This window comes from Gossypium hirsutum, chromosome A03 (genome assembly GCF_007990345.1).
Source record: "Gossypium hirsutum isolate 1008001.06 chromosome A03, Gossypium_hirsutum_v2.1, whole genome shotgun sequence".
Classification (NCBI taxonomy): domain Eukaryota; kingdom Viridiplantae; phylum Streptophyta; class Magnoliopsida; order Malvales; family Malvaceae; genus Gossypium; species Gossypium hirsutum.
In genome coordinates, this window is record NC_053426.1 from 8371017 (window position 1) to 8385047 (window position 14031).

The 14031-nt window shown below is 28.4% G+C and overlaps 1 protein-coding gene across 1 annotated transcript; it reads left to right on the plus strand.

Annotated features, from left to right (window-relative positions):
• The first annotated feature begins 5388 nt into the window (after nt 1-5388).
• On the plus strand, nt 5389-6884 carry LOC107885947 (dof zinc finger protein DOF3.6). Its single transcript, XM_016809716.2, has 2 exons — nt 5389-5633; nt 5799-6884. The coding sequence occupies exons 1-2, from the start codon at nt 5583-5585 to the stop codon at nt 6573-6575; spliced, it is 828 nt and encodes a 275-aa protein (XP_016665205.2). The 5' UTR covers nt 5389-5582; the 3' UTR covers nt 6576-6884.
• Nucleotides 6885-14031: the final 7147 nt, after the last annotated feature.

The following is a 14031-nucleotide window of genomic DNA, read 5'->3' on the forward strand; positions in this document are numbered from 1 at the left end:
TTTTCCCTATAAAAACTTGACACGTGTCATAATCATATTCAATATGTTGTATAGGTGATTTGTAGCTATAAAGAAACATGTACAAAAATGTAACATTTTATATATATATTTATATAGAGAGAGCAGTTCCATCGTTCGTTCCTAGCCACCCCGTTAAAACACAACCTGCACCGTAACAAACCAAACTTGGCGTACCATACTTTTCAACGATAACCCGATTACCTAAAATTCCATAATACATTACCAAGCTCCTTTCCTTAACAATTCATCATTTCTAAGACAATTCCACGCAATAATCCAATGCCTGTTATGTGTCCACTTTTACATGCCAAGAGCATTGGTTGGGCGGATAGCACTATGCCACTCAAAGTACTATTCGGTTTACCCACTAACTTTAGAACTTGCCAAAATTGGGTGTTACAAAGACAACTGATCAGTATGAAAAAAAGGCAAAGCAATAGCATTACCAATATACACCTTACGTGAACCACTATAGGATGCGTTTTCTCCCTTGAAGCAGTTGAATGTGTGAAATGATGTGTTGCTCCAGTATCAGGATACAAAGCATTATCACCAACAACTTTCAATGTAACAATATATGTTGGAAAAAATCAGGTTTGAAAATGGTTTTCTTACACAGCAGAAAATTAAAATTTTGAAACCCAACCCAATTTGTGATATCTATAATAATAAACCTTAAATGAATTCATATCTATGCTTTTAGATAAACGGATTATTAATGTTTTCTGGCTTTCAACCAAATGATCTTCTCTACTATTCTCGTACCATAAACTGTTTCGAGTGTGGGTTTGAACCAATTGAATCAAAACACAGAATTGGAAAAAGTTTTCATTTTGGGGTGAAAATGAAAATACTCTCTTATTTAATAGAAACTGGTAAAATTGTTATTCTGAAAAATATGTTTATAAGTTGAGAATAAATTTCCTCTATTTTTTGACAGAGTAACAATCTCTTAAAAGTTGGATCAATAGATCTACCAATGTCATCTATTTATAGGAAGAAATGTAGAACCCTTGTAGAGTTGTTGAGGTTTATTTTAAATAGAAAAACAACATCCTACTTAGAGTAGGAGAGGGGTGAACGAATCACCCTTGTATTTCTACTAGGGTTGTTGCCCCTTCCCTGTTATATGAGGGGTTTTAGGCATTTCTTATATCAGGCCAATTATGAGTACTTCCTACGCCTTATTGACCCAATACTCTGTAATATGATCCAACTCGATTCAATTTTCTTATTTTTAAAAATAAAATTTAATATCTACATATTAAAAATTTTGTCACCCTAATTTTACCTCAATAAAAATTTGACAATTTTACCCCTAATAAAATTTTGACGATTTTACCCTTGATAAAATTTCGAGAAAATTCGTTCAATATGTCACAGCTCAACATGTTCACTATGACCGAATAATTTATTTTCATTTTCGAGCTTTAACACAGTCTAAAAACATAAACTCGTTTTTCTATCATTTTTTAAGTAATCCTATATAGGATTGTAAGTTTCCATTTTTATTTTCATTTTCGTTTCTATTTTTAGAAACCTACATTCATTTCCAAATTATTCTATTTCTCCATTTCAGAGAAAATTATAATCATTCATGTATGTTTCCCATTTCTTTTTTTTCATTCTGTATATTTCTATTCAAACATGCAATTCATTTTCGGTTTCAATGAGCTAGCAGAGGGACCGATTGGACATATGTGGTTGAGGCTCAAATAATTTATATTTAAGTTCTAGCTTTTCACCTATCAATTATAAACTCATTTAGTCATGAAGTCATTCCATTATAGTATCGTGACTGAGCTCTCATCAACGACATACCATTATGAAACCAACTACTCAATACTCGTCCAATGATCTTGTCATAAGTGTGTTACCATCATAGGGTATCATTGATCTCTTTGGGATAATATTCGTTCTCCCAATATGATCCTATTTTATCTCATGGTAACCATTATGTCTTTCCTCATGAAAAATCAATCACTATCAAATAGTGATCAAGCCATCCGTAACAAAGACGAATAATCCGTGGTCACGTTTTACTTTTCATCAACCATGTAATGTCAATGAGAGGATATCATTTACCTATATTTTGGGATATGAATTCCACTGTTGTGAATGACATTACATACTACAGAAGTCGTACACCCAACGCACCAACTTTCGGTTCCTTATCTATTTGAACTCTGGCTTTTACTTACATCAAATGTACGAGTCACGCATACATAGTCTGCCATCCACTCAGGATTTAGGTATACCATACTATGAACGTCACAAGTGAATAAATCCATAAACGGATTCAGGATCTATTCTACTTTGGTCCTATCTGATGTACTGTCAGTACAGTTAGTATATTTATGTCTCTATCTTTTGGGAGTCATCCACTCTGATTCTTAAGATAAGGCATCTCCCCAATTGAACTTGATAGACAACATATTAGTCTTTCAATCGGTTTGCTCATTTCCAATTAAACTAAAGAAATGTTTAGGTTTGTCTACTAATACAAGTTGTTTTTTCGTACTACGATCCAACCACGAAATACCATTTAGTATTAGTTAAACATTTAGACAATCAATGAGCAACATTTGCTTCCATTTTGCTTTGCATGCAAAAAGCATATGACGACAATTATACAAAGTATATTAATGTAATCAATGAATTTATTTTATTAACCAATTTGTTAAAAAAATTACAAGTTTATTGATAAAAATACTACACTTAGGCAATATAAGCTTGGGAACTAAAACCAGAAGCAAGAGATAATAAAGAAAAGGCATTCACAAGTGATGTGACCCAAGCTAAGGGCTTGCACTAAATGGATTGGAGTAAGTAAGAGATGGACCAAGTGAAAAAAACCAACTACCTTGTGAACTTGCAATAGGCGAAGAGTTAAAATTAGGCACAGTTGGGCTAAACGAAGGCATCCAAGATTGCATTTGAGGCCAAACACCAAAATTACATATATTTCCTCGAGGAGGAGGCCTGTATGCAGGACTTTTATAAGAAGCATTAAAAAAGTAATAGCAACAGTCAATGAGATGACCTGTCTTCCTACACATTTGACACTAGATTTGAAGACCAAAAGAACAATGACATCCATGTCCTTGAAGAGAACCAGAACTAGAAAGAGAGTGATAAGCTGAAGGAGAAACATTATCAATTTATTGATGAGTAACCATATTAACTGAGCTAAGAGTATCTATCATTGTAGTTTGTTGACGTGCCTTAGCATCAAGGAGCATGGTGATAACACTCTAAACACTATATAGTATCTTACTAGCAAGACTGTTACAATAGCCTTTGACTTTCATAAAAAAGTATTCATTGAGAGATCACTTTTACATTGAGAATGCAAAGCTCATCTATAAAACATTAACCAATAAGTAGTCTTACTACCATAGATACTAGCAAGAGTATTCTAGATCTGAGTAGTAAAGTCCATACCGATGAGATGAGGGAGAACACCTTGACTACTAAAGACAAGAGCTAAGACGCAAGAGCACTATCTTGCTTTTTAGATCGTGCAAAATCAAGATTTTCCTTAAGCATACTAGTTGCATCCATAGTGAACTATGAAGGTGGAATAGAAACATCAAGAAAGCTCCGAAGTTTGTAAGTCTTGAGAGCAAAAAGGATATGTTGATGCCACAACAAGTAATTAAAACCATCAAGAATGATGTTAATCTTCTTGGTTGAAAAAAGTCGACTATGAAAAACACCATCGTTGGAAACAAACGACACCACTAGTGTAGCAACAAAAACAGATGACGAGTTAGAAGGAAGAGCCATGAAACCTACAAGCAATCAGAGGATCAAATTTGAGAGGAAACAGACATCTGATACACCATGTGAAACTATAGTTATGAGCTATTAATCTAGAAAAACTAAAAAAAAATCTACAAAATAATATGCTGAAGAATAATGATCTAAAAAACTTCAATTGATCATAAACTTACACAGCTTATATACACACATTAGTAGATGTTATTAATAGTATAACTAAAAGTAATAACTCTAAGAGACTTAAAACAACCTTAACGGGCTTAGCTAATCTATTAGCTAACAACTAAGTTGAGTTGCTTAATACTCTAATACCTTCAACCGCCATCAATGGTTAACATGGAACCTGCTTGGCCTAGAAATTATGAAACATATGAAACACAATAATAAAATAATGAATGTATAAAGAATATCATGTTCACATTTGGTTATTAATCTATTTAATAAGGTGCAACAGTGAGTCGATTTCATTGAACCCTCATTCCTTATCGGACGAAAGTCGTAAAGGCAAAAACGATGACTTTCAATAACTATTTTGCATACCCTTTAACTTGAGTTGACTCCACACCAACTATTTTCATTACAAAGCAACCATGATCAGATGCCTTTGCTTCAATGAATCCACCTACACAGCCAAAAGGCTCCCTATGAATTTGTTACTACTTCTCATGGTTGTAGGTGAAGCCTCTGATGGGTTACTAAACTTTTGGAAATGGAGAAAACAATCAAGAATACCTTGCTTTCCTAGGATCACGCACTAATGACGGTCTATCCAGTGTACAAACATTGTTGAAACTGGAGGTAAACCTACAAAATGGTGTTGTCATGTGCGAAGCTAGACGAAGGGTGGCAATGGATACTTGCCTTTAGGCTGAAGAACTTGCGTCTTGATCGGAGATTTGAACACAATGGAAGTACGTATTTGTTTCAAAAGGTATTTTGTGTTTTTTTTTATGCCATCATAGTTTAGGAGCATAAAATTATTAAAATTATTTTAAAAGTATAAAAATGTTTAAAAATATCATGTGGAGTACCAAATGAATGCCACATTATTAAAGTTAATAGACATTAACTTTTCCATCCATTTCGGATTGATTTGACCAATAATGTAAGTTCAATAGCTAAAAGATGCAAAAAAAAATTAAACAAATGGCTAAAATAATTTTTTTTGTAAAATTTGAGGGCCAAAAAAATTATCTTACCATTAATATTTAATATATTAATATAAAAATTTTCACAAAATTAAAAAACTGTTATGTATTTTATTTATTTTTAAAATATGAATTGAAAATAATTTCTTTTAGCTCTGCCAATAGAATTAAATAACTCCATCACTAGTTTATGGGATAATTACCCATATATATTACACCTCTCTATTTTATCTTTTATTTTTATCTTTATATTTCCCATGCATGAAGAACACTATCCTTGAGCATTCCACACTATGAAGGAACAAAAGCTTATAGGTGAAGAAAAACTGAGTCCACTCAAAACCCTAATAAATATTTTATATAAAAGAAAACAAAAAAGTGGAGATGAGACAATAATTTAAATGAAACAATAATTTTTTAAAAAAAGAGAAAGAAAAGAAAAAGCTAAAATAAAAACAAAAGCCTTCTCCTTCTACCTCTTCCCTTTAATTCTCTTTTTCTCTTTGCTTTCTTGGTCTCTGGTATTCCCTTAGACTGATGCTCCACCTTGTTTTTCTTAAAGAACCCATCAACCTTTTATAAAAGAAGCACAAAAAAAAGAAATAGAAATATAAAAATATATATTTAACCATGGTTTTCTCATCTCTTCCAGTCTATTTAGATCCTCCCAATTGGCAGCAGGTAAGGGTTTTATTTTTCATCTCTTATGTACACCCAAAATGAAAGCAATATGAAAAAAAAGAAAAAAAGATAAATATTCATATTCCTTTTGTGATCTTTTTCCTGAATATACCAAATATATTTCTTCTTTACAGTATATGAGATTATTATCTATATTTTTTGCAGCAGCATAATGATCATCAACAAGGAATTGGCGGCAGTGAAAACCCTCAGCTTCCGCCACCACCTCCTCATGTTGGAGCTGGTGGTGGAACCGTAACCATTAGACCCAGCTCGATGGCGGATCGAGCCAGGCTAGCCAAGGTTCCACAACCAGAAGCAGCCCTCAAGTGTCCAAGGTGTGACTCCACCAACACCAAGTTCTGCTACTTCAACAACTACAGCCTCTCACAGCCACGCCACTTTTGCAAGGCGTGCCGGCGGTATTGGACCAGAGGAGGTGCTCTTAGGAACGTTCCCGTCGGTGGAGGTTGCCGGAGAAACAAGAAAAACAAAAGCAGCACCAGCTCAAAAACGCCAGCTTCCTCCCAGAAACAAGCTGAAGTAATCACTGCTCATAATTTGCCACAGCAAACACCTCATTTACCCTTCATGGCTTCTCTGCAAAGCTTTTCTCAGTATGGTTTGGGTAATATTGGGTTAAACTATGGTGGTAGCGGGCAAGCTGATATTGGGTTCCCTTTGTTTGAACCAAGCAATGGTTTATATCCATTTGGAAGTGAGGGTATTGAAGCATCATCATCTTCCATGGTGGGAGAAAGCCAATTCCTTGGCTCTATGAGTTCAAGCTCTAGGGTTTCTCAGCTAGCTCCTCCAATGAAAACTGAAAACAACAACAACAAAGGGCTAAATCCATCAAGGCCACAGTTGGGCATTTCAGAGAATAATCAGTACTGGGGGGGAAATAGCTGGACAGATATATCAGCTAACCATCTCTTGTAAGCTATAGGTCCAGTCTTTCTTTATATCATTCAACTTAAAGCTGATGTTGAAGCTTTAATGACAGATATTTGACATAAAGTTGCATTGATCACCTTAACTACATAACGGTTGTTGTATTGATGTTGAAGCTTAGACTTTAGAGTGAGGAACTTGTCTCATCATCTATGGAAAAAAAAAAAAAAACAAAGATTGCTAGAATGGATATGTTTCATACTATGTATTATGGGGTTTTTTCTTTTGTGTTTTATTTTGTTTGCATAAGCCTGTTGACAGATTTGGTCATGATCTATGTATGTTTTGGTATGTGAAGTTTTGGGATCTGTTATCTGACATGATAAGCTAATTTTCTTGCATTTAATGTTAGTACAAGGTTGCACCACTATATGAAGAACGTAGAGGGTTGAGACTGAAATTGTTGTTAAAGTTGCATAAAATCATGCTTAAACTAGGTTCCTTTGTATGTTGCTGTTTTTGAAGGAATTTCTTGGAATTGTAGCCGGAGAAAACTTTATGCATTTTGGCTTCCCATCAGCAAAAGTGGAGCCACAGTTAAAAAATATTTGTCTTCCAAACTAACATGCATTTTATACCACTGCTCATAATTTTCCACTATTAAAACTAATATGTATTTTTAACAAAATAAATTATATTCCATATCTACATATTTTAATTGTTTAATTTTAATAATTGTCTTCCGCAGCATTTGTGCATGTACTATTTTTAGAATTTTACAAATATATTATATTTCAAATACTTTATACAGAGTAGAGAGTAAAAAATTAGTATATAATATTTTTTCTTGTCACGTGGCAATGTGTCATTGGTTAGTATATTTTTTAATTAAGAATTAAAGTATATATGTCAAACTGATAAAGTGATAATTTTACTATACTACAGGGGTCAAAAGAGATATTAAGCCTATTTAATTTAACGCATTTTTTGTATTGTTAAAGTTACCATATTTGTCTGTTTACTTTTTCTAATTATTGTATTAGTCAATTTTGAGTTGTTAAATTTGTAAAAAAGAAAAAAAAACAACGTTTCAATGAATTAATATCAATTTCTTCAATATTTTTAACAAATTTGAGTTTTATATAAATATTATTATTTGGTTTATAATTTATATGACTCATACTACACAATTTCATTTAGTTTTAAATAACAATTTACATTAAAATTACTGATTTTTCGATAAAATTCAATTAATTGTTTTTCATTTTGAAAATGTTTCTGATTTTCAATTTAATATTTAATTTTATCTTTTTCCTAATTTGATACTTGAGTTTGGCTTCAATATTCATTTTGATACTTGAGTTTAGCTTCAATTTTTACTTTGGTACTTGAGTTTTTTCAATTTGATACTTGAGTTTTTGTTTGTTCTAGCTAAGTACTTGAGTTTGGCTTTAATTTTCAATTTGATACCTAATCTTTTTTCTTTGTTCCAGCTAAGCACCTATGTTTTTTTTACTAGAGTGCATGTGTCAAACATTCAATGGGTCATTTGGTCTAGGTATCAAATTGAATATTGAAGTCAAATTAGGTACAAAATGGTATATTAACCCATTTTATATTCTCTCAAACTTTATATAATTCTAATTGTGTCTTTAAGGTATCAGTATTATATCAATCAGGTCTTTTTATTAGCGTAACATCAGTTTGAGTGTTACATGTCAATTAAAATATGGTATGGAGCATGTTTAAAGCACATGGACAAACATATACCTACTATGTGGACAGTTTCGATTATGTGTTAAATTAAACAAACAATGGCATAAAATTTAATTTATACATTTTAAATATGATTCATGATAGATCTAACTATACATGCTATAAGTCAAACTCGAATCGCCAATTAACATTTAACGCTCAAACTGATAACTTGCTAATGGGATGACTTGATTGATACAATAAGCTAGACTGATGAAAGAACGTGATTGATATAACACTGATACTTTTAGAATTTAATTAAAATATTATGAAGTTTAAGTACTAATTTAAAATACAAAGATGTATGATGTAATTAACCCTATTTTTTTATTATGAAAGCTTTATGCATAATTTTTAGAAATTTCAAAGTTATTCTAATTAGATAAATAGTTTGAATGAAGTTACTTATTTAGTTCTTGTAATAATTAATTCTATTGAAATTGTTATAACATTCAAAAATAACAAAATAATAATAATGTTTTGAGTTTTATTTAACTATGATATATGGCATTAATACGATTAATTGCATCAAACGCCCTTAATTCTTATTTGGATTTTAAATTAATCTTTAAACTTTTAAAAGTTACAATTGAATTTTCAAAATATAAAAATCGTATCAATTAAGTTTTTTCGTTGACTTAACCATTAATTTAGACATTAAATGTTAACTCAAATGTGACGTTGATTAAATTATAAATATATGTATACCTACTATATATGTACATAGATAACTTTGATTTAACATGTTAAAAAATAATAATTCTCTTAAATTTTATTAACACTGTCATTTTTTTATAACAAGTTAACTTCAAACTGTTCAAGCAGTAGATACATTAATATTAGTTTATGTACTTTAAATATACTCTATATTATATATAATTTAGTATTTAGCATCTAAATTAACAACCAAATTAACAAAAAAACTAATAATACAATATTAAAATATTAAAATTTTAATTAAAATATTTCAAAGTTTGAGATAACATTTAGTGAAATTAACCCATGTTAATAATTACACAGTAGAAGATAAAAATTAACAAACCCATAACATTAAAATTAAACTACTGTATTGCTTTTTCTTTTCTTAAATAAGAAAATAAAATATCATATTATTTTGGTAAAAATCTCTCTTTCATCCCTCTCAATTTTAATATTAAGCAAATTAGTTTTTTTTTTAAATAAGAGTCAATTTTAAAAGTGAACAATTAAGGATAAGTAATCGTAACGGTAATATTTTCCGTCAATTGTACATATTTTTTTATTGACATAACAATAAATTTAGTCCTTGAAGTTTACACATCCTCTTAATTTGATCTTGATTTAATAAATTTAGCCTACAATATTTATATATTCTGTCAATATTTATACAGTATATATAAACATCAAGGGCTAAATACGTTAGTATACTAAACAAAATTATGTACAGTTGACAAAAAATTTTAACATAATGATTAATGATTTTTAGTTGCTCACTTTCAAAATTAACAAAATTTAAATTACTTCAATTTTTTTAGAATGACTAATTTACTTAATATCGAAATAGAGAATATTTTTAACTTACTTTAAACCTAAAATAAAGTGAAAATGCATGTAGTGAATAAGTAAAATTTTGTATGTGATGACGAAAATGTGGGGTAGAAAGTAAAGTTTAGCATATTTGGGTGGGAACATTGAGAATGGGTGAATGGAAAACAAGAAGAATTAGGGCAAAGTTTATTCATGGAAAGACGTAGAAAAATAATTTTGAAAAATAGAATTTTAAGGTCTTAGTATCGTTTTTCATTTTATGGAAATATGTTTTTAATTGTTGAAAAAATTATTCTATTAGTTATAACTTTAAAAAAATAATATTTTTTAATGAAATGGATGGTGTGTTGGAGTGGCTTTTTTATGTTCTTTGGTTTTTTCTTTATGACTTGATGTTTGATTGATTGAAGTGTTCATTCTTTTCTATGCAAATTTAGTATTTTAAATATTCAAAAAGAAGTTAGTATTTTAATAATATTTTTATTTATTGTAAATAATTTATATATTGATATACTTATTCACTTAATATAAAATTAGACTTATATATGGGTCGGGCCAATCGACTTGAATATTTACTCGAAAAATAGATTTAGGCAAAAATAAAATAATTTTTTTTAAAAAAGAGCTAGGCCTCAAGTAAGGCTTTTTGGACTCTAAGCCTGCCCTGGCCCAAATATGCAAAAAAAAAAAGAGAAAACTGTAGTTTTTGTTGCTATTTTCTCTTCTTTTTTTACTATTGTGTTATCATTTCACAATTATGGTGCTATTATTTTGTTGTTATTATTTGAATATTGTACAATTTTATTATTAATTTTATTACTATTTTAGAGGCATTTACTTGTTAAGTTGCACATATCTTAGTGTTATTTAAGAATACATATTTTTTTAAATTTATTTTCAATTTGTTGGGAATTTATTTAATGTTTTTAGTATTTTTGATATATTATATTTAAAAAAAATTAATACAGACCAAGCCCAGGTTTTAGCATTTTTATTTGAGCTGGACTTGAGTAAAATTTTAGGTCCATTTTTCAAGCCGGGGCAGGTCTGAGCCTAGCAAACGGGCCTAAAATTTTTTGTTGGGCCCAGCCCAACCCATTGACACCTCTAGTTATTATAAACAAACGAGATAGATCTCAAAACTATATATAAATTCCAGTAAAATACGTAAGGTGATACATGAACTTTAATTTTGTACAATTTTATATATGAAAGTTTGATTTGATTCAGTATTTATAATTGTATAATTAAATTAAAATTAAAGTTTCATTTATACATTTGAACCACTATCAATTTTTTATCTGTATAATTACACCAAATCAAAATTCATATATCAAATTACTCATTGAACCAAAATTTATGTATATTTTTAATATTTATTCCTAAATAAATAATTTTAAACTATTATTTGTTACACGTATAATGTAGAATTTTAATATCACGAAATTAAAAGATTATAATGTGTCTTACTTATATAATTTTAATTTTTTTAAATATCAATTAAATACATTTATCCATCTCTTAGTTTGCTTGTAAAGTTAAAAAAAGTTACACCATATTAATTTTTTTTCTTTGATCACATGTGACATAATTTAGTATTGTTTTTTTTTTTTTATTGTCTCCTAATTAGCAAAACCTTTTCTGCATATTCAGCTTATGTTCTGGCCCGCTTGGCCCGCCTAAGTTAAATTTGGATAAAATAATTTTTACTATTACATTAAATTTAAATTTAATAGAAATTTTTCTAATAATTTTATTATAAATTTTGATCATATTTTTTTTTTACATAATACTTCGAATTAATCATAGTCTCTTCTAACTCATAAATAGAAAAATAATGTATTTCAGCATACTTGAACTAACGTTCTCTTATATTGACAAAAATGATCATATCAATTGAATTAAGACTCAATCAATAATAATAATAATTTAAATATATATCAATATTATTATATTTTATAATATATAAATTATAAGAATGAACCGTAAAATCTCATGATGTTGAATTATTAATGGTCTTATATAAAAAGACAAAAACTTATTTATATTTAATATAAATTATTTTGCATATAAAGTGATGTTTTAATTAGCTTTAAAATCAATTAAATAAAAAACTTAACTATAATAAATGTGAAAGATATACCGAACTATAATTGTACTGAAGTATACAATTTTTTTTTAAACTAAACGACAGTGTTTTAAGTTGTTAAGTGTAACTACTCTTTCTTTACCACTGACATGTCGAGTTCTGTTTTCCCTAATTGAGCATTGGTTGATCATATAAATAAAATCCCTACGAATATATCCTTTCTTAACTATAATTAAAATAAAATATATTATTTAAGGTTATTTTATATTTTTATTTTAATAAATATATATATATATATATACGATGAGACTTAAGCCTATGTTAATTAATTTAGTAAAACCTTAAATTTATTATTTAATCAAAGATTTATTTTAATGTTTTGTATATATTTTTATTTTAATATTCACAATTTATTTTCTCTATAAGTTTTTAGATTAATAATGTTGATTGAATTTGTATTACAAGTTAAATTGAGAACAACTCAAAATTGATGATAACAACATAATAAACAATTGTATTCATTTAGTATTCTTAATCTTACGTATTTATGCGTGTTAAATTTTGTTTTGCTCACAATTTAATCAGCATTTTTTCCATTTTATGTGTAATTATTAATTAATTTCAAACTATACGTTTAACTATTTATTTATGTTATTTTTAAATACACATCTATGTTTAAATACTTGTTTTCACACGTATACGCGTGTGATAGAACTTCTGGTATTAATAATGTTATTGATTGAGACGATGCCATAAATTAATTCGACACCAACTTAGGCTTCATGATATCACTATGATAAATGATTTTATTTATTTAATATTTTTAATATGATGTATTCATACGTTTAAATTTCATTTAACTTACAATTTAATCTATTTTTTATGTAAATATCGTTCATATTTCATGTGTTACTATTAATTAGTTTTAAATTATATATTACATTATTTATTCTATATTATTTTTAAATATAAATCTCTATTTTCAATATGTGGTTTCACACCAATATGTATGTAATAGAGTTTTTTAGTGTATATATAGTGTGGGTTTATATATAGGCATGGATATGAATTTAGGAGTTAGTTCACTTTGGTACAGTGAGGTTTGCCGTTTTTAATATTAATTTTATGTTTTGGACTTTTGGATATATTCTGGTAAATAGAGTTTTATTTTATTGTTTTTAGATATCATTTGATAAAGTTTTTAAGTTTTACTCATAAATCTTTCTAAAAAATAAAATTTTCAAAGTAAATAAAAATTAACTAATAAATTTAATATAATATATTTTTTAAAAGTTATATAGAATTTTTAAATTATTTTTATTACTTTAATATAGTATTTTTTAAAAAAGTTATATAAAAATTTTAAATGTATTTTTATTATTTTAAATATTAAATATTTTTTATATTGTAAAAATTAAAATTAATTATATATAAATTAATAAAAATAATTTTTAAATTAATTTAAATAATAAAAAATTTTAATTTATATTTCGTAAAACGTCCAAACAACTCAAATGGATATAAATATGATACGATCATATCAAGTTGAGAATTATAAATTATAAATTTATAACTATCAATCATGAAACCGCCTAAGAAAGGTGGTCCATTTGTTAATGTAGTTTAGGAAGGGGTGGTCAAGGCCAGTGCCACCCATGACCCACCACTCAAAAATGAGCTGAACCGGTTCCAAATTTGTTTCACTCAGACCCACCAAAACCGCCCAAACCCACCTCCCAAATCCCACAATCTCACTTTGATTTTTTTGGATTTTTATGGTCTCTGTCACCATATTGCCCCTTGACAAATTGGTATGGTGATTACTTATCAGTTCATTAACCAATTTTGCAAACTTAAATTATTGAAAATTTCAAGTTTATATGTAATCACTACCATTTTAAATTATCCTCAGCGAGTCGATTCAACCAGAAAGTGAAAGTGGTAAAAACTCATGTTCAAATCTTCAATTTTTGACAAAAAAAAATTCAGTTAATATCAATTTCGGATTCAATCCTCAGAAAACTTGTTTGGTATTTAAATTTATGGAGTTCACTGATACTTGTTGGGCCGATAACATATCCCCTTTTAAGCCTTTACATATCACTAGTAACTTTGTAAAAGAACAAAAAGAGA